Source organism: Trachurus trachurus, assembly GCF_905171665.1.
Source record: "Trachurus trachurus genome assembly, chromosome: 18".
Lineage (NCBI taxonomy): Eukaryota > Metazoa > Chordata > Actinopteri > Carangiformes > Carangidae > Trachurus > Trachurus trachurus.
Window position 1 is genome coordinate 10,425,343 of NC_139909.1, and position 22,373 is coordinate 10,447,715.

Consider the following 22,373-nt stretch of genomic DNA (forward strand, 5'->3'; position numbering starts at 1 on the left):
TCTCGAACCTGTGTCACTGCAGCTAAACCTCAGGCTTCGTTATGGGCAATCCACCAAGTTTGTTCACACAACAACACAACAAAATACTGTGCAAAGCACCATCAATTGAAGTACAGGCTCCATGGTCCCATGAAAAAACAATGAAAACCAGATATATTCACAAGTTCATGAACCCATTATGCAACACAATATTGTGTATGGAAACAACAGATGTGTTTACAAAACAAAGGTGATAAAATGACAGAATTATTAATGATAAAGTGTGGAAGATGGATTTAGCCATCTTACAGCCTGAGGAGAGAAACTGCTCCGAAGTCTGGTGGTACTGAGGTTGGATATAGACACCAGTGATTTGGGACATATGCTTTCAAGGTATAAATGCCATTTACATGTATCATTTCACGATAACAAATAATCTAAAAAAAAAAAAAAAAAAATCATACCAGAATTCATTGTACCAGTTCAATCTGAGATAGTCAAAACCTAAACTTGATTATCAGGACTCAGTCACAGTATCTCTGTGAAACTGGTCCCAGGCCTGTGGTGGAGGATTACCTTCTGAGTTTCAGCATCAGAGCTGGTCCGTGTTGACCTGAGGAGGGGCGGAGCTGCCTCCTGTCTGATCTCCGTCAGCAGAGGAAAGTAGAAATACACCAACATGTTCTTTCATGTTGATGTTATTTCAACATTTCAGTTATCTTGGTATCTGTTGTGAGGAAAGTAGCCCATTTATCATTCCAACAGTTCACAGCATACACAAACAACACTGTGCATTATACAAAAATACACACAGCAGCATGTATCAACAGCTTTGTGAGTTTTTTTCGTTAGAGTTCCATGTGGATCTGGTTCCACATCTTTAACAAATTTGTTCAAATTGTTTATCACTGATATTGTAGGCCTATTTATGAGCATATATATGTAGACTTTTGTTGACTCAACAGGAAATAGTGGTAAACCTCAGTCTTTCCTGTTAGCTGCCAGTCTGTGAGAGTCAGTTCACCTTCACTTCACTTCCTTTTGATATTGGAAGTAAAACAAAACGTGTTACGGCAGAGTCTGGGTTCAGTCCAGTTCCTTCACACCAAGAAGAAGCAGCTTTGACGGGACTGTAGTTTTTAGAGAAGTTGAAGATGATTGGGGTTTTTGTGACGCTGCTGTACGGTGAGAAAAACTTCCATCTAACTCCATTTAAATAAACTACACAAAGACTCTGGCTGTTTGACTCATGTCTGAGAATAGGTTACCTGATATGTAGGTGTAAAGCTCAGCTGTGTCTCTGTCCTGCTTCTGAACCGCATGTTGCTTTTTAATGTGAAAGAAACTGAGTTAGTCTACCCGAGTTAGAAACAAACCTTTTCATCACTGAAGCATCCTGGGTATTTGGGTGTATACAATAAGACAAATACAAAAACACTACAGTCCAGCCAATTCAGTAGCATCAAAGAAGCTGCCATCAGTAATTATTGTTATGACACCGTGGCAGTCTGAGTTATATAAACTGGATAAAGATTCATGATGCCAGAGGAAGTGAAAACGGGTCTCATCATGTGACATGATGCCACTTATCAGATCAGCTGTTCCAGTGTTGTGTTATTGTGGATCACATTACAACCTGAATGGTTAGCATAGTTAGCATATTTTCAGAACATATGCTAGAATATATAAACTTTTCTTTTTCAAAATTGTTATCATAATAAGCATTTTGTCAGTAAAAAGTGTAATTAGCATCTTTATGTTGCTTGTTAGCCTGAAACTTGGTGACAGTATTAGTCGTGCTAACTCTCTTATTCTTACTCACAAGCTGTCAGGTGTATGTAGCCCTGCTCCGTCCCCACAGGGGGACAGGATTGGATGAGTCTGTGTTGATGAGACTGTCGGTGGTTCACTGCAGCTCCAGGTCAAACACTGGATCTTCATCAGAGTCTGAACCAGTCTGATCTGGTTTCTGGCTCACCTCTGTCTGTGTCCTCAGTTTCCCAGCATGCCTCAGCTGTGGAGACATATGAGGGGGAGGAGTCTGTCCTGCTGCCCTGTTACTTTCCTTCATTTTACCTGAACGAGGCTTCAGTGGTGTGGAACCGCTCCGACCTCCGTCCTTCAACCGTCCACCAGCGTCAGCCGGACGGAGACGAACTCAGAGACCAGAACCAGGACTACAGAGGACGGACGTCCATGAGGACTGACGCTCTGAGGACCGGAGACCTCAGCCTCACTCTGAGGAGACCCACCAGCAGAGACAGTGGCAACTACACCTGCATCCTCAGAGGGAGGGGGGGAGAGGAGAGGCAGACTCAAGTTACACTGCAGGTCAAAGGTCAGAGGTCATGGACTCATCAGAAATGTGTTTTAATGTTTCACATTATTGTTTATAGTGATGTTTTAATCTCATGTTGCTGTTTGTGTCGACTACAGAACGTCCTGTAGACTGGGGTCTCGTTTTCTCTGGTGTCTTTTGTCTCCTGCTCTCACTGGCTGTTGCTGCTGGCACTGTCATACTGTATTACAGGATGAAGATTATAGGTAGGTTGTGTGTGTGTGTGTGTGTGTGTGTGTGTGTGTGTGTGTGTGTGTGTGTGTGTGTGTGTGTGTGTGTGTGTGTGTGTGTGTGTGTGTGTGTGTGTGTGTGTAGTTGAACTCTGGTATGAATTGAACAGAAATGTTGTTTTACTGTTTATTAATATGTGAATCTCATGTTGTTGTTTGTGACTACAGAACATCATCGAGTCCTGAACTACGCCCCTGTCATTATGGTTCTCCTGGCTGGTTTTCTTTTTGCTGCTTTTAGCACTTTCTTTTTTCACAAAGGGATTAAGAACACAGAGGGTATGTAGTGTTTGTGTGTGTGTGTGTGTGTGTGTGTGTGTGTGTGTGTGTGTGTGTGTGTGTGTGTGTGTGTGTGTGTGTGTGTGTGTGTGTGTGTGTGTGTGTGTGTGCGCGTGCGTGCGCGTGTGCGTGCGTGCGTGCGTGCGTATGTGTGGTGTTGTGGTGAGACACTTTCAGGGTTGGAGGAGACTTTAAAGGTAGAGTCTCTGGAGTTTTGTTCATTGCAGTTTGTAAACAAAACATTCAAACTTGGCCCCTCCTCTCGGGCTCAACTGTACAGCCTCCTGCTGCAGACAGCAGCACTTGTCACTGTGGCAAAGTGAAGAGGGCCCGGGCGGGGATTGAACCCACAGAGTCATGCACGCGTGCCAGTCACCCAAAGGGACATCCCCCTGGCCAAGTAGCCAGGGCACATGATCAATTGAAGGCATAGCAAGTGTGCATGACTCTTACCCGGGAGGTGTGGGTTCAATCCCCGCCCGGGCCCTCTTCACCTTGCCACATTCTGGCGTTGTTGGCAGGATCCCTGTAGCACTAGTGGTGGGTCCATGGATTCCTAATGTGTGGCAGCCTGCGCGGAAGCACGAGGACATGCTTGTGAAAAGAGGGGGAGAGATGTGACAGTTGAGGTTCCTGTCACTATGCCTCCAATCGATCATGTGCCCTGGCTACTTGGCCAAGGGGATGTCCCTTTGGGTGACTGGCAAGCTCTCTGACCCGGGAGGTGCTCTGTAGAGGACCACTCATCAGGTCGCTGTCTGGTTACTATGACGACAGAGCCAGTCAGTCCAGAGGAGCTGTCGGAGTCAATGTAGTGAAGCTGTGGTGTGTGTGCAGAGTGATGAGAGCTTCACAGTGATTGGTTCATGTGCTGCTGCTGTAGCTGCTCTTCTGAACTGGAAACAACACTAACATCTAATCTCATGTTGTTTGTGTCAATTACAGAACCTCATCCAGGCCGGAACAGCGGTGTAGCGGGTCTGATTCTGCTGAGTTCACTGATGCTCCTGATTATTTATGTTGTTTTTGTTGGTTGCATAAGATATAAAGAAATGAAGAACAGATGGGGTTTGTATACGTGTGTGTGCGTGCATGTGTGTGTCACAAGTCAAATTATAAACTCTGTAGTGAATTGATCAAAAAAAATGTTTTTCTTAGTTTTTTTTATTGTGCAATACCAGTGACAAACATTAAGCAAACGTAAAGACATGACACAGCACAGTTAAAAAAAAAAGTTTATTAATATTTTTATCTCATATTGTTGTCGATTGTCTTGACTACAGGATATCATCGAGGCTGGGCAAAGGTTATCGTGGTTCTTCTGGTTCTCCTGTTTGTTACTGCTGTTGTTCTTTGTGCTGTCATCCTTCATAAAGGAATAACAAACACAACAGGTATGTAGTGTGCTCTATGTGTAGATTGTCTCTCATCTGTGACTCACTCAGACGTGGAGCTTCATTGATGTGGAGGCAACTTCAGTTCTGTGTGTAGCCGATGTCTTATCTGGTCCTCTGCGTTGTGTTTCTCACGGCCTGCCCTAGGTGGGGTTCGATCCCGCGACCTCCCGCACCAGAGGCGATGATGCTAACCTCTTCGCCAAGAGGTTGACAACCACTTGGCAGGTTGGTTAGCACGTCGTTTATGGGTGGAGTGAGTGCACATCCGTTACATGTGCAGGAACGTTGTTTTGCTTCTTCAGTGTCTGGTCGTTCCTGTGGTGGAGACCGGTGGCGTCGTTAGCCCCAGATGTTTTAAACCTAGCCCCGGACGGTTTTTCGCGGCAAAAATGACAGTTTTTAATACAGAAATAGACACATCAAATCTCCCACTTCAGACAGTCACAACCAGAGATGACTCTGGTCACACCTATATTGTTAGGATTTTATCGATAGCAATGCCGATACTCCTTATCAGATAGCCTACTTATCGGTACTCTTATCGCAAGTAATTTAGTGTAAAAAATAAAGATGTTAAAAGAATCAACTGTTTTTTTTTAATTACCAGAAGGGGGGTAACACCAGGAACATAATAAAAAAACTGACAGCAGAGAAGTCATCTCAACACCTTTATGTGACAGTTGACGGTCCTGTCACTATGCCTCCAATTGATCATGCGCCCTGGCTACTTGGCCAAGGGGATGTCCCTTTGGCCAAGTGGTTAGCGTGCATGACTGTCTCGAAGTCCGCCGGGCCCTCTTCACCTTGCCACCCTCAGCACGACAACAATTAACCTGCAGTGAGAGGGATTAGGCAGCTTTCTTCATCTGTCATCATGTTATAATAGGATCTCCTTCATTGGTTCTTGATGAATATTTAGCTTTTTTACTCTTAAAGTTCTTTTGTTGTTTCACTTCACTGCTCCGACACTGCAGCCCGTGTGTGCATGTGTGTCCATCTACAGCGTGGACACACACAGACACATACTGTAATGCTGCATCTAAAGCAGCCTTAGTGCACGTTCTTCACGCAGCAGAATTAGCGACACAAGCAGCTCCATGTTTCCATAGTCGGATTTTTCTCCTCCACTTTCTTACACTCCTGCCAATAACCACAGTTTATAATAATAATAAATCCTATAATGTCGATTAATCTGTCTGTCTCTACTTCACTCTGTGGACATGAAGATGGCACTGATCTGTGTTCTTGTCTCTGTCCTCAGTGTCCTGGCATGGAGACACCGTGGAGGTCTACAGTAGGTATTATGTCCTGCTCCCCTGTAAGAACTATCCTTTACGTATAAACCCCACAGTCACATGGAGACGCCACGACCTCCGTCCTCCAACCGTCCACCAGAGAAACCAGCTGGGTGACGACCTCAGAGACCAGAACGAGGTTTACCACAGCAGAACATCCATGAAGACTGACGCTCTGACCACTGGAGACCTCAGTCTCAATCTGACAAACCTCCACCTCTATGACAGCGGAAACTACACCTGCATCATCTCAGAGTTTGGAAATGAACGGACACTGAAAAATATACAGCTGAAGGTCAAAGGTCAGAAACACACACAAACATCTACAGTACAGGAGACAGGTCTGAGGTCATTTAATGGTCATGTTGTTTATGTTCATCTCATTCACAGAAAACTACTCTGACAATGTTGAAGGCTCCGTTGTCTGTGTTATCCTGGTCCTCCTGGTTCTACTGAGTGCTTCTGTTGGTGTTGTGTCATTCATTGATAAAGGTAAAATATACTGTAGTGTAGATGTGACAGTGGTGGTCCTATCACTATGCCTCCAATTGATCATGTGCCCTAGCTACTTGGCCAAGGGGATGTCCCTTGGGGTGACTGGCAAGCGCGCGTGACTCTGACCCGGGAGGTGTGGGTTCAATCGCCGCCCGGGCCCTCTTTAGAAAAAAGCTCACGAATAATGAGGAAAAACTATTCAGGATCAAAGCATTATTCGTGTAGCCTCGTAAACCAGCCTCTCGCGGAAATGCATTTCATTTCATTTCTCGGGAGAGTCTGGCCTCATCCCCCCTCTAAGCATTTGGGGTGGGCGGGAGCTGGGCGGGAGCTGGGCGGGAGTAGTAGCAAAGACGGTTTAATATCTTTGGTAGTAGCGTTGACAGACAACCCCATTCAGCCAATCAGCAAGTTGGTGTAGTGACGGGGCGTTGCACCAGTCGGTCCCTGATTGGCCAACGTGCTGTGTCAATCACAGCGGGCGACGCTGATTGGCTCGGCCTTCTGAGGGTTTCAGTCCAAACGCTTAGAATGGGGATGAGGCCAGACTCTCCCTCGGAATGAAATGAAATGCAGTTCCGCGAGAGGCTGGTTTACGAGGCTATTATTCGTGTACTTCCGAATACCGTATTGGGTACACCCCTAGTTCAGACTGGATCTTATCTTGCAGGGGGAAGGAGCTGTAACACACACGAAGAACACTGGTTGTAAATGGTTCTGTCGATCCGGACAGTAGTGCGCGTCCTACATGCGGTCCGTGGTCGTCTGGCTTTGCAGGTCTCCTCCAGCAGGCTATGGCCTCGTGCTAACAGGAGGGGGCAAGACGGTAGTTACTGTACTTTTAGACACAATACAGGTTCATTGAGTCTCTTTGTCATCCATGGCTGCTACTCACGCATAGGGCAGAGTATAACTCTGCCCGCTTCTTCATGCAGCCTTCTGTCAATCAGCTGCTCTCCGTCCAATGGTGATTGTAGTGTGGCAACCGTCGTTGATGCCTGTCATTCCCTGCTCCTGCTTCTCCGGCTATTGCGTCCCGTGTGGGCCTTTCTCCCTCTGTCTCTCTTCCCGTTTCCTGTAGATCCTTTAAAAACAAGGGGGTGGATGTGAGCTACACCTGCCCGTAGTCCGATTGCAGATAGGTAATCCAGTCATCTTCACTAAAAAAACAATTCATAACTCTGTGAAAACTCTGTGGGCCCTAGTTTCCTAGACTAGGTACAGTCTAGGTGAAGCGCAGCTGCGCCGCACCAACGGTGTGTGTCCAGGTGCATTTTGCAAGTTTGGGGCACGGCGCAGTCCGGCATAGACTGGCGCAGGCACTCCCCTCGTCCCTCCTACCGGCGCAAACGGCAAAGAGGGAGGAGAGAAGGCGGGAGTGGGATTAACACAGCCGATACAGATCTTCACCAATCAAATGAGCTCCTCTCCTCACCTTTAACTGCGCCGCAGGCAATGCATACTGCCATTTTGTCATTTTATACTTCAACATAGACGATGATGACATCATCATGTGGTTTGTTGTCTCTCAGACCAACAGGTGGAGGTGGAGGAGGGGGTGAAGTCTGTCCAGCTGCCCTTCAAGACCACAGCTGGTCTGTCTGAAGACGTCAGAGTGGAGTGGACGGATGGAGACGACAGGAAGGTCCATGTGTATGAGAACGGTCCTAAAGAACAGGACCAGGTTTACAGAGGACGAACAGAGATGAATGAAGACCTGCTGAGGACTGGAGACCTCAGTCTGACCCTGAAACACCCCACAAGGAGAGACAGAGGAGACTACACCTGCAGAGTCTACAACAAGGACGGAGACTTACTGAGATGGACAGTAGTGACTCTCAAGGTCGAAGGTCAGAGTTTTTTGTTTGTCTCTGGTTGTTTGTTTGTCTCTGGTTGTTTGTCTCTGTCTCACTGTCTTCTGTCTCGTCTACAGAGAGAACTCAGGTCAGAGCTGAAACAACATCCACTGATCCAACTCCTCTGATGGCTGATCAATCAGTCTGATTGGTCTGTTGAAGAAATTGTGTGATTACTGAAAGGATCTGACTTTGGACCAGAGCAGCTGGAGACCCGAGATCATGGGTGAACTACAAACTATCGTGATAACAGCCGTGCATAAAGTGAGATTAAAATATAAACAACAGATAACTTTTTCTCTGAGGTTGACTGTCTGTCGGACTGTTTTTTTTGTTTGTTTTTTTCACTTTCAGTACGTGTGAAAAGTGTAGAAGAGCCGCACAATTAAATTATTTTACTCACGTTCTAGTTAGCCGTGAGCTAAAGCGGAAGTTTGCCGGCTAGCACGGCGGAAGTCTCTAGTGCACCCACTTCCCATTTCTTCCGGAATACGAATAACGAATCCAAAGGTTGTTTTTTTTTTAAACCCGAATCCGAACCCAAATACAAATAGTGCACTGGCTGTACACCCCTATTCTAACATATGTTTTATTTAAATTGTTGTACTTTATTTTTTATCTTTCTCTTTTCTCTGGAGGTAGGCTATTTGTTCAGAATTATGCTTTTGTTCTTGTTGGCATTTGTTTGTGTGACCTTTATCTAATTGAATATACTCCATTGGTCAATGACGTACTCTATGGACAGAGTTGAATATTCATTTATTGTTTAGGGTGGAGTGTTTTGTTGTTTGTTGTTGTTGTTTTACTTTTGCTCCTTAATATGAAACAATATACTATTTCTGTTGTACTATATTAAACAGCAAACAGGGCTTTTCTTTTCTTTTGGCGGTTCTTGTTTTTCCTTACAGAGTCAGCATCGATGCTGATTTACAGTAATGGGGCAGTAAGGGCTCATTCACTGACTCACTGACTTGATGATCTGACAATGGAACAGCCTTCACACACTCATGGACTTCCTGTGAACGAACCTCGAAGTCAGTGAGTCCGTAAGGTGTCGGATTGGAATTGGGCCCAAGTGACCATTCTTTTTCCTTTAGTTCTGTCATAATTACTACAACCACTAGATGGCGCCTATCAACAAAACTCAGCTATGGGTCGTAATAACCTGCTGTACACACAACCAAAGGCTTTTTTTATATTATATATGATATCAATCATGGTATGTCTGTTTATGTAGAACTATCTTTATTTTTATTTTAATCAATGAATTATATTTTTTCTATTGTCATTGTTTGATTGTATTGTACTTGATTCACTGTTGTTTGCCAGAAAATAAACAACATTTGAAACTAAAACTGGTCCCAGGCCCAGGTGAGGAAAGAAACTAATTTATCTTTCGTAACAGTTCACAACACACACACACAAACAACACAGCTTGTACATAAAATACATACAACAAGTACATGCATCAACAACTTTGATTTTATATTTTGTTCCACATCTTCAACAAATTAATTCAGATTATTTTTAACCACTAGGCTAAATGTACACTATACGTAGGTGGAGAGTAATTAGACTTAATAACAGGGATCTGATGACATGGATCCCGTTGACCCAACAGGACATGAATTAGTCTTTGTGCAGCCTCAGTCCTCTCTGTCAGCTGACCTCAGTGGGAGTTGGTCTGTCTTTTCTTCCCTTTGCAGCAACAAATGTTTACTTATCAGCACAGAGTTCTGGTTCAGTCCATCACTCCAGGAAGAAGCGGCTTTAACAGGACTGTGGCTTTTAGAGAACATGAAGGCATTTGTGGTTTTTGTGACGCTGCTGTACGGTGAGAAAAACGTCCATCTAAATGAGACTCTGCTTGTGTGTACTATGTTTGAGAAGACAGGTGGCCTGACACCAGGGCCTTATTGAAATTAAACAAATTCGATTTCTGAGCATGTATTCCTCGGACTGGTTCATATAGACAGCTGTTGTAGACCACTGTGGCCAGATGTGGTCACAGGGATTATTACAGTTTCTTCATTACCTGGTTTAAGCACAACTATTTTATTCAAACTATTGATTGTCTTCATATAAGATTCATTTATATGCGGATCGGGAGCGAACGAGAGAGGGAGAAGACACTAGGCACCAGATTTCTTGTAACAGCAAAAATAGGAGGGGGTTGGTTAGAAATGAAGAGAGGAAAATTGGAGTGAATTGGATCGACTGTAGGTGTAAAGCTCAGCTGTGTCTTTGCTTCTGAACCACATGTTGCTCTTGAAAGTGGAGCTGAGCTAGGTCTATAAAAGAGGACAAAGACAAAATCACTACAGTCCAGCAGGTTCTGCTCCAGTAGCATCAAAGAAGTGTCAGTCTGAGTTTTATAAACTGGATAAAGTTTCATGATGTCAGAGGAAGTGGAAACAGGTCTCATCGTGTGACATGAAGCCATTTGTCAGGTCAGCTGATCAACTGTTCAAGTGTTTAACCTTATTGAGCATAATTTCAGAATGGATAGCATCGTAAGCATCTTGTGAGAATGGTAAGCTGTCAGGTGTATGCGGTCCTGCTCTGTTCCCCACAGGTGGATCTTCATCAGAGGGTCTGAGTATCTTCTGGTTTCTGGCTCACCTCTGTCTGTGTCCTCAGTTTCCCAGCATGCCTCAGCTGTGGAGACATATGAGGGGGTGGAGTCTGTCCTGCTGCCCTGTGACTTTAGTACGTTTGACCTGGACGAGGCTTCGGTGGTGTGGAGCCGCTCCTACCTCCGTCCTTCAACCGTCCACCAGCGTCAGCCGGACGGAGACGAACTCAAAGACCAGAACCAGGACTACAGAGGACGGACGTCCATGAGGACTGACGCTCTGAGGACCGGAGACCTCAGCCTCACTCTGAGGAGACCCACCATCAGAGACAGTGGCAACTACACCTGTATCCTCAGAGCGAGGGGGCAAGAGGAGAGGCAGAGTCAAGTACCACTGCAGGTCAAAGGTCAGAGGACATGGACTCGTCAGAAATGTGTTTTAATGTTTCACATCATTGTTTAGTCATATTTTTCATCTCATATTGTTGTTTGTGTTGACTACAGAACGTCCTGTAGACTGGAACTTCATTCTCATCGGTGTCTGTTGTCTCCTGCTCTCACTGCCTGCTGCTGTTTACACCGTCATACTGTATCAGATTACAAAGGAAATCTGTAAGTTGCTCGGACTGCTAAAGAGCACAAGTTTAAAACAAGCTAGCTTGTTGTGTCAAAAAGCTCTCTTACTGCATTAGCTAGAAACGTCATACTACATATGTGCATTACTGTTTCTCCAATTTGCACGATAATGGTGTCATGGAAACTGAACACATGAGAAAGTCTTACAAATGTATCCTCCAAGAATTCAATGTTCCTAAAAAAAAAAGACAATAGGAAAATGTGTTTTTCAGCAAAAATCTCCAAACGTGACACAAGCTGCAGTTCCTCTAACTGGCCACTAGAGTGCGTCTCCAACAGGAAGTCAGTTCCCATTGACAAAACAGTCTTTCAATTATCAATGTGAAACTTGGAGTAAATCACACAATATGCTTAAGTGTTGTGAATTGATCAGAAATATTGTATTAATGTTTATAAATGCTATGATCTCATGTTGTTGTTGTTTGTGTTGACTAGCTACAGGATTTCTACCAGTCGGGATCAAAGTTGTCCAGGTCCTCCAAGTTCTCCTGGTTCTCCTGGTTCTACTGTTTGCTTGTGAAGTTGGACTATGCATTTTCTTCCTTCATAAAGGAACTGAGAACAAAAATGGTATGTAGTGTGTGTGTGTGTGTGTGTGTGTGTGTGTGTGTGTGTGTGTGTGTGTGTGTGTGTGTGTGTGTGTGTGTGTGTGTGTGTCATGTCCCTGCCTCCATGTCCTCCTTGAGGTGTTGTTTGGTAGAGACTTCAAGGTTGGAAGAGACGTTAAAGGAGAACTATGCCAGTCCAGTCATTTTTTCACAGTTTTAGTCTCTTTTTTTCTGTATGGAGCTCCTCCTTCAGTTTCAGAGTGCATATTTTACAACAATGCCACACCTCTTCTTTTTCTCCGGCTCTACCATCGTAAACACATGTGAAACGAAGCTGTTGCTGGCTTCTTCTTGTAACGCAGAAATCATAGCTCCATTTATGATCAGTTTTCAGCAAAGATACGCCGCAATTACTCCCAAAGTGTTTAATTAGGGCAAAAATCTTGCATAGTTCCTCTTTAAAGAGCTAGATGTGATGGAGGAACACACGGTCATGAGCCTCAACCTCTGACACATGATGACCAATGCTTTGAGCCTCTGTTTGGTCTGGATCATTCATGCTGATGGAGGAACTCACTTCACTGTTTACTAACAACACTAATATCTAATCTCATTTTGTTTCTGTCAATTACAGAACCTCCTCCAGACTGGATCACTGGTCTGATGGGTCTACTGAGTCTACTGTTTCTACTGTTTCTCCTGCTGCCTTTGCTTCTCCTGACTGTCCTGGGTTATTGGGTCACGGATAAAGCACTTAAAGAAAATATATTTTATTTTTTGGGTTTTTCCTCAGGTAAGAGGTCACAGTAGGATTGAGCAAAGGTGTTATTTTAATGTTTAATTGTTTATTAATATCTAAATATTATATTGTTGTTGATTGTGTCGACTACAGGACGTCATCCAGACTGGGTCAAGGTTCTCCAGGTTCTCCAGGTTCTGTTGGTTCTCCTGGTTCTCCTGGTTGCTGCTTCTGTTGTTCCTTGCTGTGTCATTCTTCATAAAGGGATTAAGAACACACAGGGTGTGTGTGTGGTGGCGGGGGTTAGATTAATCAGTGTGAATTGTCTCTTTGTGTCCTCTCCCACCCCACCCCACCCCAACACCCGCACACAACTGAAACGCTCATTATGAGTCAATGGTGCATACGGTTCAGTCAGAGTCAGTCGGTACCGAGTGCTGTCACCCACTGGCTTGAGAACTGTTATTTTGGAGTCAGGAGTTTGTGATTTGGCCGTTGCCATCTTGGGTTATTGTAACCAATAGATACCATATGGTAGAAGGGGTGGAGCTGTGGAGGAGTGAGGGGTAGATCTGACCCAAGCTCCATGAACACCCACCTACACCAGCTACATGACTGATTAAATGAAGTAACGTATGCTGACCCATTCTGCTTTATCATCTATTGGTTTTAAATGGGAGTGTAAACTGAAAAAAATAACATAATATTGTATTGAAGAAAACTTCAGACTTGTGAGTAAGACCATGAACTGATTAGGAAAACATTTGGTAAGGTGATTTTATATTAGACTTTTATACAAACTGACTTCATCATGGAACTGAAGGAGTCGGTCCCTAATGGTCATTTAAGGGAAAACAGGTTCAAGGGACTTCTGCATTGGCTTCACTGTTGAAACACAGAGTCAATGGTCACGTGAGATGACGAGAACTGAAAAACCTGAAAACTGAATGACTGGTGGAAGCTCAATAACGCCCGTACGTCAGTTAATCCGCCTGTCTCTGTCCTCAGTGTCCTGGCATGGAGACACTGTGGAGGTCTACGATAGGTGGTCTGTCCTGCTCCCCTGTGAGGACTCTCCTTTACCCATAAACCCCACAGTGATGTGGAGACGCCACGACCTCCTTCCTCCAACCATCCACCAGAGACACCAGCTGGGTGACGACCTCAGAGACCAAAACGAGGTTTACCGCAGCAGAACGTCCATGAAGACTGACGCTCTGACCACTGGAGACCTCAGTCTCAATCTGAGGAACCTCCACCTCTCTGACAGCGGAAACTACACCTGCATCATCTCAGCATTTGGAAATGAACGGACACTGAGAAACATACGGCTGAAGGTCAAAGGTCAGAAACGCACCCCAACATCTACATTACAGGATACTGGTCAGAGGTCAAAGGTCAGAGCTGTACAGGTTGTTTATGTTCATCTCATCCACAGAGAAGTACTCTACAAATGTTGAAGGCTTCGTTTTGTGTGGTTTCCTGGTTCTGCTGGTTCTACTGGTTGTTCCTCTTGGTGTCACCTGGTGCCTTAAATTTCATAAAAGGCTTTTCTTAAAAAGAGGTAAGAATTTGCTGAATTTACATTAACTGTGACCAACTGACAGGAATGAGCAATGTTGTTCATTGTCTGTCTGCTGTGTCTCCTGTTCTCAATTGGGACTTACTGTCCAACTGTCTCTGCTGTGATGTCCTCTGTTCTCTGTGTCCATCTGTCCCTCTGATCAAACCAACCACTGCTCCTGATCAACACTGATCAATAGTCAGAGTGAAAACACCAACTAATGCTTTAACGTTTCATCAGCAGCACCGTCCCAGACTTTTACTTTGACAGGATCAACTTTATTGATTCAAAGCAGCGTTGACAGATTCACAGACTGAGACACTTTGATGTGACAGATGTTTGTCTGTCATTGTTTTGTTTGTTGTTGTCTGAGGTTGGACATGAGTGTGAGACTCTGAGGACGGACACAGGAAAAGTCTTCTTCTCTTCAGTGGACAGTTTTCATCCACATGTCAACATGACAGAGAAAAGACTGAGAGGAGACAAAACAAAACTCTGATCATGTCCAACACCTTCAACTCCTGGTTTGACTTCCTCCATGTGTCCACTGTCCCTCTGGTCTGGTTCTGTCCTTCAGGTTCCTCTACAGCTCTGTGATGCTTCAGTAAAGAGATTAAAACCTGCTGCTGCTGTCTGATGACATCATCGTGTGGTTTGTTGTCTCTCAGTCCAACAGGTGGAGGTGGAGAAGGGGGCGGAGTCTGTCCAGCTGCCCTTCAAGACCACAGCTGGTCTGTCTGAAGACGTCAGAGTGGAGTGGACGGACAGACACAACAAGAAGGTCCATGTGTATGAGAACGGTTCTCAAAGACAGCACAGGTTGTCTAGACGCCGAATAGAGATGAATGAAGACCTGCTGAGGACTGGAGACCTCAGTCTGACCCTGAAACATCCCAAAGTGAAAGACACAGGAGGATACAGATGCAGAGTCTACAACAAGGACGGAGACTTACTGAGAGAGACAGCAGTGTTACTCTCGGTCAAAGGTCAGAGTTGTTTGTTTGTCTCTGGTTGTTTGTTTGTCCCTGGTTGTTTGTTTGTCTCTGTCTCACTGTCTTCTGTCTCGTCTACAGGGACATGGTGAAATATGGTAGAAAAAATACTTCTTCATCCGTTCTTCGTCTCCAGCTACCGCTCATGGATCACACCTGTCTGCACAGGTGAAGCTGAGAGAGAGAGAGAAGTGGATGATTCCTCCTTTTATTGTTTACATAAATTGAATTATAGTCAATAAAATGTTGCTTTTTTTTATGACGAATTTTCAAAATAAAAGTCTTTAATGTCAAGATGAAAACAGTCCTGCAAAGTGATGTCACTTCCACTAATGAATGCTGGGCCTGTCGGGTCCTGGGCGGGCCAGTGGGTGTTAAAATGACCTATATAATGTAAAATAAATGATTTCCAGGTTCTGACTGCTGCTTTCATAAAGGAGTCACATGCTACTCTCTTTCCTGTGTTGTGTTGACCTGCTTCCACCTCAGCCTCCTTCACCAAGTCACCACTATTTTCCCTTTATATTAGTCCTGTCATAATTACTACGACCACTATAACAGCTTTGTGAATCTTTTTGCCATTAGAGGTTGATGTTGATTTCATATTTTGTTCAACAGCTTCAGCAAATTAATTCAATTTTTTTTTTTTTATGAGTGAATTTTTATTTAGGAGGAGATTAGACTTCATGACCTGATGATATTATTTTGTTGACCCAGCGGGTGCAGGTGTTGGGGTGGGGTGGGGTGGGAGAGGACACAAAGAGACAATTCACACTGATTAATCTAACCCCCACCACCACCACACACACCCTGTGTGTTCTTAATCCCTTTATGAAGAATGACACAGCAAGGAACAACTGCAGCAGCAGCCAGGAGAACCAGGAGAACAAGCAGAACCTGGAGAACCTGTAGACAGGGCCGACTGGGAGATATGCGAGGCCCAAGGCGAAGTAGCGCTCCCCGGCCCGTCACATCTACATTTGCCAATATAGTGTGTGTCTAAAAATTGTTGTCATTTCTTGCCTTGTACTTTAAACCTGATGAAGGAACCTTGTTCTGAAAATCTTGTTTATTTGATAGCCAATAAATGATTCTGTTTGCAATTTTTTTTATTGTCCTCAATGTTGAGGACAATAAAAAAAAAATTATTATCTCATCATATTATATTATCTCATTATATTTACTACTTAAATCACAGCAGTAGCCTGATGTAAACATTAATAAAACTCAACAAGCAGCTCCATGTTGTCCCTTTGTGACGTTCAGGGTCAGGACAGTCAAAGGACAGAGAGATTGGAGGATGAAGCTTCTATAATATGAATGAACGGTGCATTCACTGTGACACTGTGACAGACCACATGTCAGCTGTAGGAGAGGAACACTCAGCTGTTCTCAGCTCCACCACGACAATGTTGTTTTAAAATAAAGCTCCGGTACCGCGACACGCGCCGCGTGCAGATCCGCGCTGACGCTACTCGCTACATATGAAACGGCCCCCAGACGCTTTGATCAAGGCGGCGGCCAAAATCACCGAGGTGGACTGTCAACTCTGCCTGTAACTCGGCATATCGCTGCCTCTAGCGAGTGACAGAGGTGCGAGGCACAGGCAGACCAGGGTTGCCAGATACTGTGGCCAATATCCCCCTTACTGGTTTCCTTCAAAATCGGGAGATAAACTGGAGAAATTACTGCGACTGTGGTTTTAGTGAAGATGAAGATGTTTGTGGTGTTTGTGACGCTGCTGTACGGTAAGAAAAACTTCCATCCAACTAAATTTTAATAAACTAGACACGGACTCTGGCTGTGTGTTTCAGAAAATGTTTCCTGATACTGTGATCCAGGTGTAAACTAAAGCTCAGCTGTGTCTCTGCTGCTTCTGAACCACATTTTGCTCTGTAATGTGGAGATAATTCAGTCTCTGAGTCATGTTGCCTTCCAGTTTTACTCAGAAATCTGAATTTCTGAGCTCTGAGTTGGATTTTTTTTTTTTAACGCCCCCGAAGTCAGATCTCCAACCCGAAAGTTGGACGGATGTCACAAGCCCCGAATTCGAAATGGCGACTACTCACGTCAGCATAAATAAATTACTGTTTTATTTTTTCTCAAAAATTCACATTAAACTCAGCCACGCACCCAGTAGTGTTCAGTTTTTGTCCGTGGAAATTTTCCTACACTGTTTGTGTAAAAACTGTCTGGAGTGTTGTTATCTAAATAGGTTACTTGTTATTAAAATAAGAATTTTAAATTAAAATAAATTGTTTACATTGAAATCTATAATTTACAACTAGAAAATCAGTATATTTTTGTTTTGTTATATTAATCTTTCACTTTTCCAACTTCTGTGTTTATAAGAAATAAACCTGTGGTTCCTCAGGTCTGTGGTGTGTGAGTCTGTGTTGATGAGACTGTCGGTGGTTCACTGCAGCTCCAGGTCAAACACTGGATCTTCATCAGAGTCTGATTATCTTCTGGTTTCTGTCTCACCTCTGTCTGTGTCCTCAGTTTCCCAGCATGCCTCAGCTGTGGAGACATATGAGGGGGTGGAGTCTGTCCTGCTGCCCTGTTACCTTCCTACGTTTGACCTGGACGAACCTTCAGTGGTGTGGAGCCGCTCCGACCTCCGTCCTTCAACCGTCCACCAGCTTCAGCCGTACGGAGACGAACTCAGAGACCAGAACCAGGACTACAGAGGACGGACGTCCATGAGGACTGACGCTCTGAGGACCGGAGACCTCAGCCTCACTCTGAGGAGACCCACCACCAGAGACAGTGGCAACTACACCTGCATCCTCAGAGAGAGGGGGGGAGAGGAGAGGCAGAGTCAAGTTACACTGAAGGTCAAAGGTCAGAGGACATGGACTCATCAGAAATGTGTTTTAATGTTTCACATTATTGTTTAAAGTGATGTTTTAATCTCATATTGTTGTTTGTGTCGATAACAGAACGTCCTGTGGACTGGAGCTTCATTGTTGGTGGTCTCACTGGTCTCCTGCTCTCACTGCCTGCTGCTGTTCTGCTGATTTACAAAATCTATAAAGCCATGACTAAGGATGGTAGGTTGTGTGTGTGTGTGTGTGTGTGTGTGTGTGTGTGTGTGTGTGTGTGTGTCTCATGTTGTTTGGACATTAAAATAAATTAATTCCAGTTAGTGTGATGTCAGAGCTGTCGACTGAGGTCAGAGGTCAATTAGAAGTGAACTCTGTTGTGAATTGATCAGAAATGTTTTTGTTTTATTCAAATTTGTATTGTTTATGACAGTCTTGGTACATGATACATCTAGAACACGAATACATACATGTATGTTACATGGATTCAGATCACAGGAAACATAAACTAAGTGAGAGACAGAGACAAAAGTAAACATATAAGAGTAATAATGATATTACAAAATATTACTGTATGATGTCACAGGATCCCAGTGAGGTGAAGGCAGCATGTGAAATGTCTTAATTGGGGAGATTGTACACCTTTATGTGATCTCAGAAGCAACAAGTTTCATCCCCCAATAAGCAGAGCTCTGGACAGTGAAAGTGAACTTTTTTTCAATACAATGGAAGAAAGTTCACTTGTTTCCACTTTTACATTTCCAGCGTCATTCTGTACAATCTACATGCAGAAATGTTGTATTAACATTTTATTGTTTATTCTTGTTTGAATCTCATTTCGTTGTTTGTGTCGACTACAGATGATTCTCCGTTTGACGTGGGAGACGTGGCTATCCTGTTTGTCCTGGTTTCCGTGGTTTTGTTACCTACTGGTCCTGCTGCTGGTGTTAGCAGTTTCATCCTTATCAAAATGATTAAGGACCCGCTGGGTATGTTTTGTGTGTTCGTGTGTGTGTGGTCTGGATCATTCATGCTGATGGATGAAGTCATTTCACCATTGACCGACAACAACACTAACATCTAATCTCATGTTGTTTGTATCAATTACAGATCCTCCTCCAGAGTGGTTCACTGGTCTAATGGGTCTGCTGTTTATCCCCATTCTCCTGATTCTCCTGTGTTATGGGTGTGTTGTCTATAGCGATACAGACGATGAAATGGACAACACCGGAGGTTTGTTTACAAAATGTATAAAGACTATGCTAAGGATGGTAGGTTGTGTGTGTGTGTGTGTGTGTGTGTGTGGGGGGGGATTGGAATCTGTAGTGAATTGATCAAAAATGTTGTTTTATTGTTTTATTGTTTACTTTCAGTCTCATGTTGTTGTTTGTGTCGACTACAGGTCGCCATCAAGTCCGGGTCAAGGTTCTGTTGGTTCTCCTGGTTCTCCTGTCTGCTGCTGCTGTTGTTCTTTCCTCTGTCATTATTTATAAAGGGATTAAGAACACAGAGGGTGTGTAGTGTGTGTGTGTGTGTGTGTGTGTGTGTCAGTCTCTCTCTTCACTGTGAACGTGAGGACGTCACTGATCCATGTTCCTGTCTCTGTCCTCAGTGTCCTGGCATGGAGACACTGTGGAGCTCTACAGTGGGTATTATGTCCTGCTGCCCTGTGAGGACTCTCCTTTACCCAGAAACCCCACAGTGACGTGGAGCCACCACGACCTCCGTCCTCCAACCGTCCATCAGAGACACCAGCTGGGTGACGACCTAAGAGACCAGAACCAGGTTTACCGCAACAGAACGTCCATGAAGACTGACGCTCTGACCACTGGAGACCTCAGTCTCACTCTGAGGAACCTCCACCTCTCTGACAGCGGAAACTACACCTGCATCATCACAGCGTTTGGAAATAAACGGACACTGAGAGACATACGGCTGAAGGTCAAAGGTCAGAAACACACACCAACATCAACAGTGTTTACAGGCAGGGTTTCTGCTGGGTCTTAAAAAGTCGGAAAAAAAAAGTCTTAAATTCATTGAAGTATTGTGTTCAAGTTTTACATAACTTTAAATAGGTTTTAGTTTTCCTACCTCAAATGCTCAATAAAATGCCCCTCCTTCATCGTGCTGTATTGGATGTTTTTACAACAACAAATGAGCCCGACACGCAACTTATTGCAGCCCATTCTGTGACAACAGGTGGCTGGTGAACCAAGAAGGCAGACACTGAGTAAACCCAAAATACGGACTTTATTGAATCCACTGGGGAGTTACAGGGGCTGGAGAGCTAGAGGGAGGGAGAGGGAGCTGGAGGACACAGGAGGGCAGGCAGGCAAGGATGGTGAGACGTGGTGGAGGAGAGGGTCCGGGGGAAGGGGAGCAGGTCCAGAGCAGCTGCTTGCTGGCAGGGCAGGGCATCTGGGAGCACAGGGAGACAGTAGACACAGGAGCAAAAAACACGAAGGAGTGAAAAAGGCTGGGGACAAAAACACGGGAGACTAGAGAACACTGGATACTAGAGGTCACAGGTAAGGAGCCTTACAAAATTACCAAGTGGTGAACTGTAAAGATGAAGACGGTGTCTTTGAGCAGTGGGTTGATGAGCCTCAGGTGTGTGCCCTGCAGCTGCAGCAGCAGCAGCCCGCCCCTAGGAAGGAGAGAGAGACAGACATGGATGTAACACATTCACTTTGCAAGTAATTTTAAAGTATATTTTTTGGCACAGAGAGATAGACAGGAAAGGAGGAGGCAGAGAGAGGGGGAATGACATGCAGGAAAGGTCTGCCCGACACGGGACTCGAACCGGGGACACCTGCGTTGAGGACTGTAGCCTCTACATGGGGCGACCACTTTAACCACACCGCCCCCACTTTGCAAGTTTTGTGACTGCATTTCTTTTGTACATTTTTTCTATGTCGTGCTAAGGTCTTAAATTTCTTAAATTTCATTCATAATCGTCTTAAAAAGTCTTAAATTTGAGTTGGTGAAACCTGCAGAAACCCTGTACAGGATACAGGTCAGAGGTCAGAGGTCAAATGTCAGAGCTGTGGATACTGGTCTGAGGTCAGATTTGCTTCATCTCATCCACAGAAAAGTTCTCTACCAATGCTGAAGTCCTCGTTATGTGTGGTCTCCTGGTTCTAGTGGTTGTTCTTCTTGGTGTCGCCTGGTGCCTCAAGTTTCATAAAAGGCTGATCAAAAAAGGTAGGATGTTTTTTTGTGTGTGTGTGTGTGTGTGTTTATTGTAGGAAGAAAAAAGCAGTCGCTCAACTCATAGCCTTGATGTAGAAAAAAAATATATAATTTATTAAAAAAGGACTGACGTTTCGACCTCACACAGGTCTTCCTCAGGGTGTACTGGCACAGAACACTGATGAGGGTATAAGTAGGTACAGGTGTGTGGGGCTCGAGGGGGGCGTGTCCATCCACAGTCGAGCCAAGACAAACATCAATATAAATAAGGTGATTAACCTCACCACAAATTGTCACAATGCATGCCACAAACAATAATACAAACAATATATAGAAAATCTTATGGACACCATGTGTGTTTATTGTAAAAATCTCCCATTTTTTGTTGAGAGGACAGAGACCAGGAACTATGGTGACCGAGACGTCTCAGACAAATGCAAAAACCGCAACACAACAGCAAAAACAACACAAAGGAAATCAAAAACAGATGTTGACAAACCACTGGAGGCAAAGCTACTCAGAAATGTTTGAAGGAAATCAAATATAAGGAAATTAATTTCAAGGAATTTGCAGAATTTACATTAACTGTGATTACTGCCATGAATGAGAAATATTGTTATTTGTCTATATAATTACCACCTGTCAGCGGCTGCTCTTGATGAAAGCAGAGGCCACATTTCCTTTGGGCAGCACAGGAATGTCACAGGTCCACACAAAATTCAAAACAATAGTGAAAAACACCCTAGATTGGTTTAGTTAGCGCTGTGTTTTCTCATCCAGTTATGGCACTACATCTTTAACATTAGCTGGCACAAATTTCACTTTCATCATTATTAATTTTAATGTCAACATCTATTGTCATTCCATTGTGTGGTTTTTGTTGTTGTGTTGTTGCTTTTGTATTCATGTTTTCCATTAATGCATTTCTCTGAGATGTCACAGCCACGATGAGAGAACAGCTGCCAACACATTTATAAATCTGTTTATTTTAACTTACTGTTTCCTGTGGAGTTGAATTCTGGGTAAAATGGTGTCCAACAACAGTGTTGCTGTATTCCAACAGCAGATTGAGTTTCCCTCGTTCATTCACCCTCAGCCCTTCATACCAGTGGAGGCCACTTGGAGAGCAGAGGGAAGTCGTCTAGGGACGAGTAAAAGAGATAAATTGAACACATTTTCCCTCATTAACTAATGGTCCAGACAATCATGGATTGATCACAAATCATAGGTGTAGCGGTCAGGGATGGACCGGTGCCAGAACAACTGGTCCATGGTGAAAATTCAATAATACGTCCTCTCATGATGTGTATGAATGTTTTTGAATGTTGGGTGGTCAGAGGGGCCGTTTGCAACACAATGGCAGCGACACATCTGTCAGTTTGCCCCAGGGAAGCTCAGCTGTGGCTACAGGGGTAGGTTACTATACAGTACTG

The 22,373-nt window shown here is 44.2% G+C and overlaps 2 protein-coding genes across 2 annotated transcripts; both read left to right on the plus strand.

Annotated features, from left to right (window-relative positions):
* Positions 1 to 1,133: 1,133 nt before the first annotated feature.
* Positions 1,134 to 15,835, plus strand: LOC311001868 (CD276 antigen-like; the record flags this gene model as incomplete). Its single annotated transcript, XM_083993047.1, has 6 exons — positions 1,134 to 1,164; positions 2,072 to 2,317; positions 5,485 to 5,820; positions 10,510 to 10,851; positions 13,376 to 13,764; positions 15,761 to 15,835. 6 exons carry the CDS (start codon positions 1,134 to 1,136, stop codon positions 15,833 to 15,835), a joined length of 1,419 nt encoding a protein of 472 aa, XP_083849173.1.
* Positions 15,836 to 16,626: 791 nt separating this feature from the next.
* LOC311001869 (butyrophilin subfamily 3 member A2-like) lies at positions 16,627 to 19,082 on the plus strand (the record flags this gene model as incomplete). Its single annotated transcript, XM_083993048.1, has 6 exons — positions 16,627 to 16,671; positions 17,426 to 17,767; positions 17,866 to 17,976; positions 18,609 to 18,737; positions 18,859 to 18,981; positions 19,075 to 19,082. Exons 1-6 carry the CDS (start codon positions 16,635 to 16,637, stop codon positions 19,080 to 19,082), a joined length of 750 nt encoding a protein of 249 aa, XP_083849174.1. The 5' UTR covers positions 16,627 to 16,634.
* Positions 19,083 to 22,373: the final 3,291 nt, after the last annotated feature.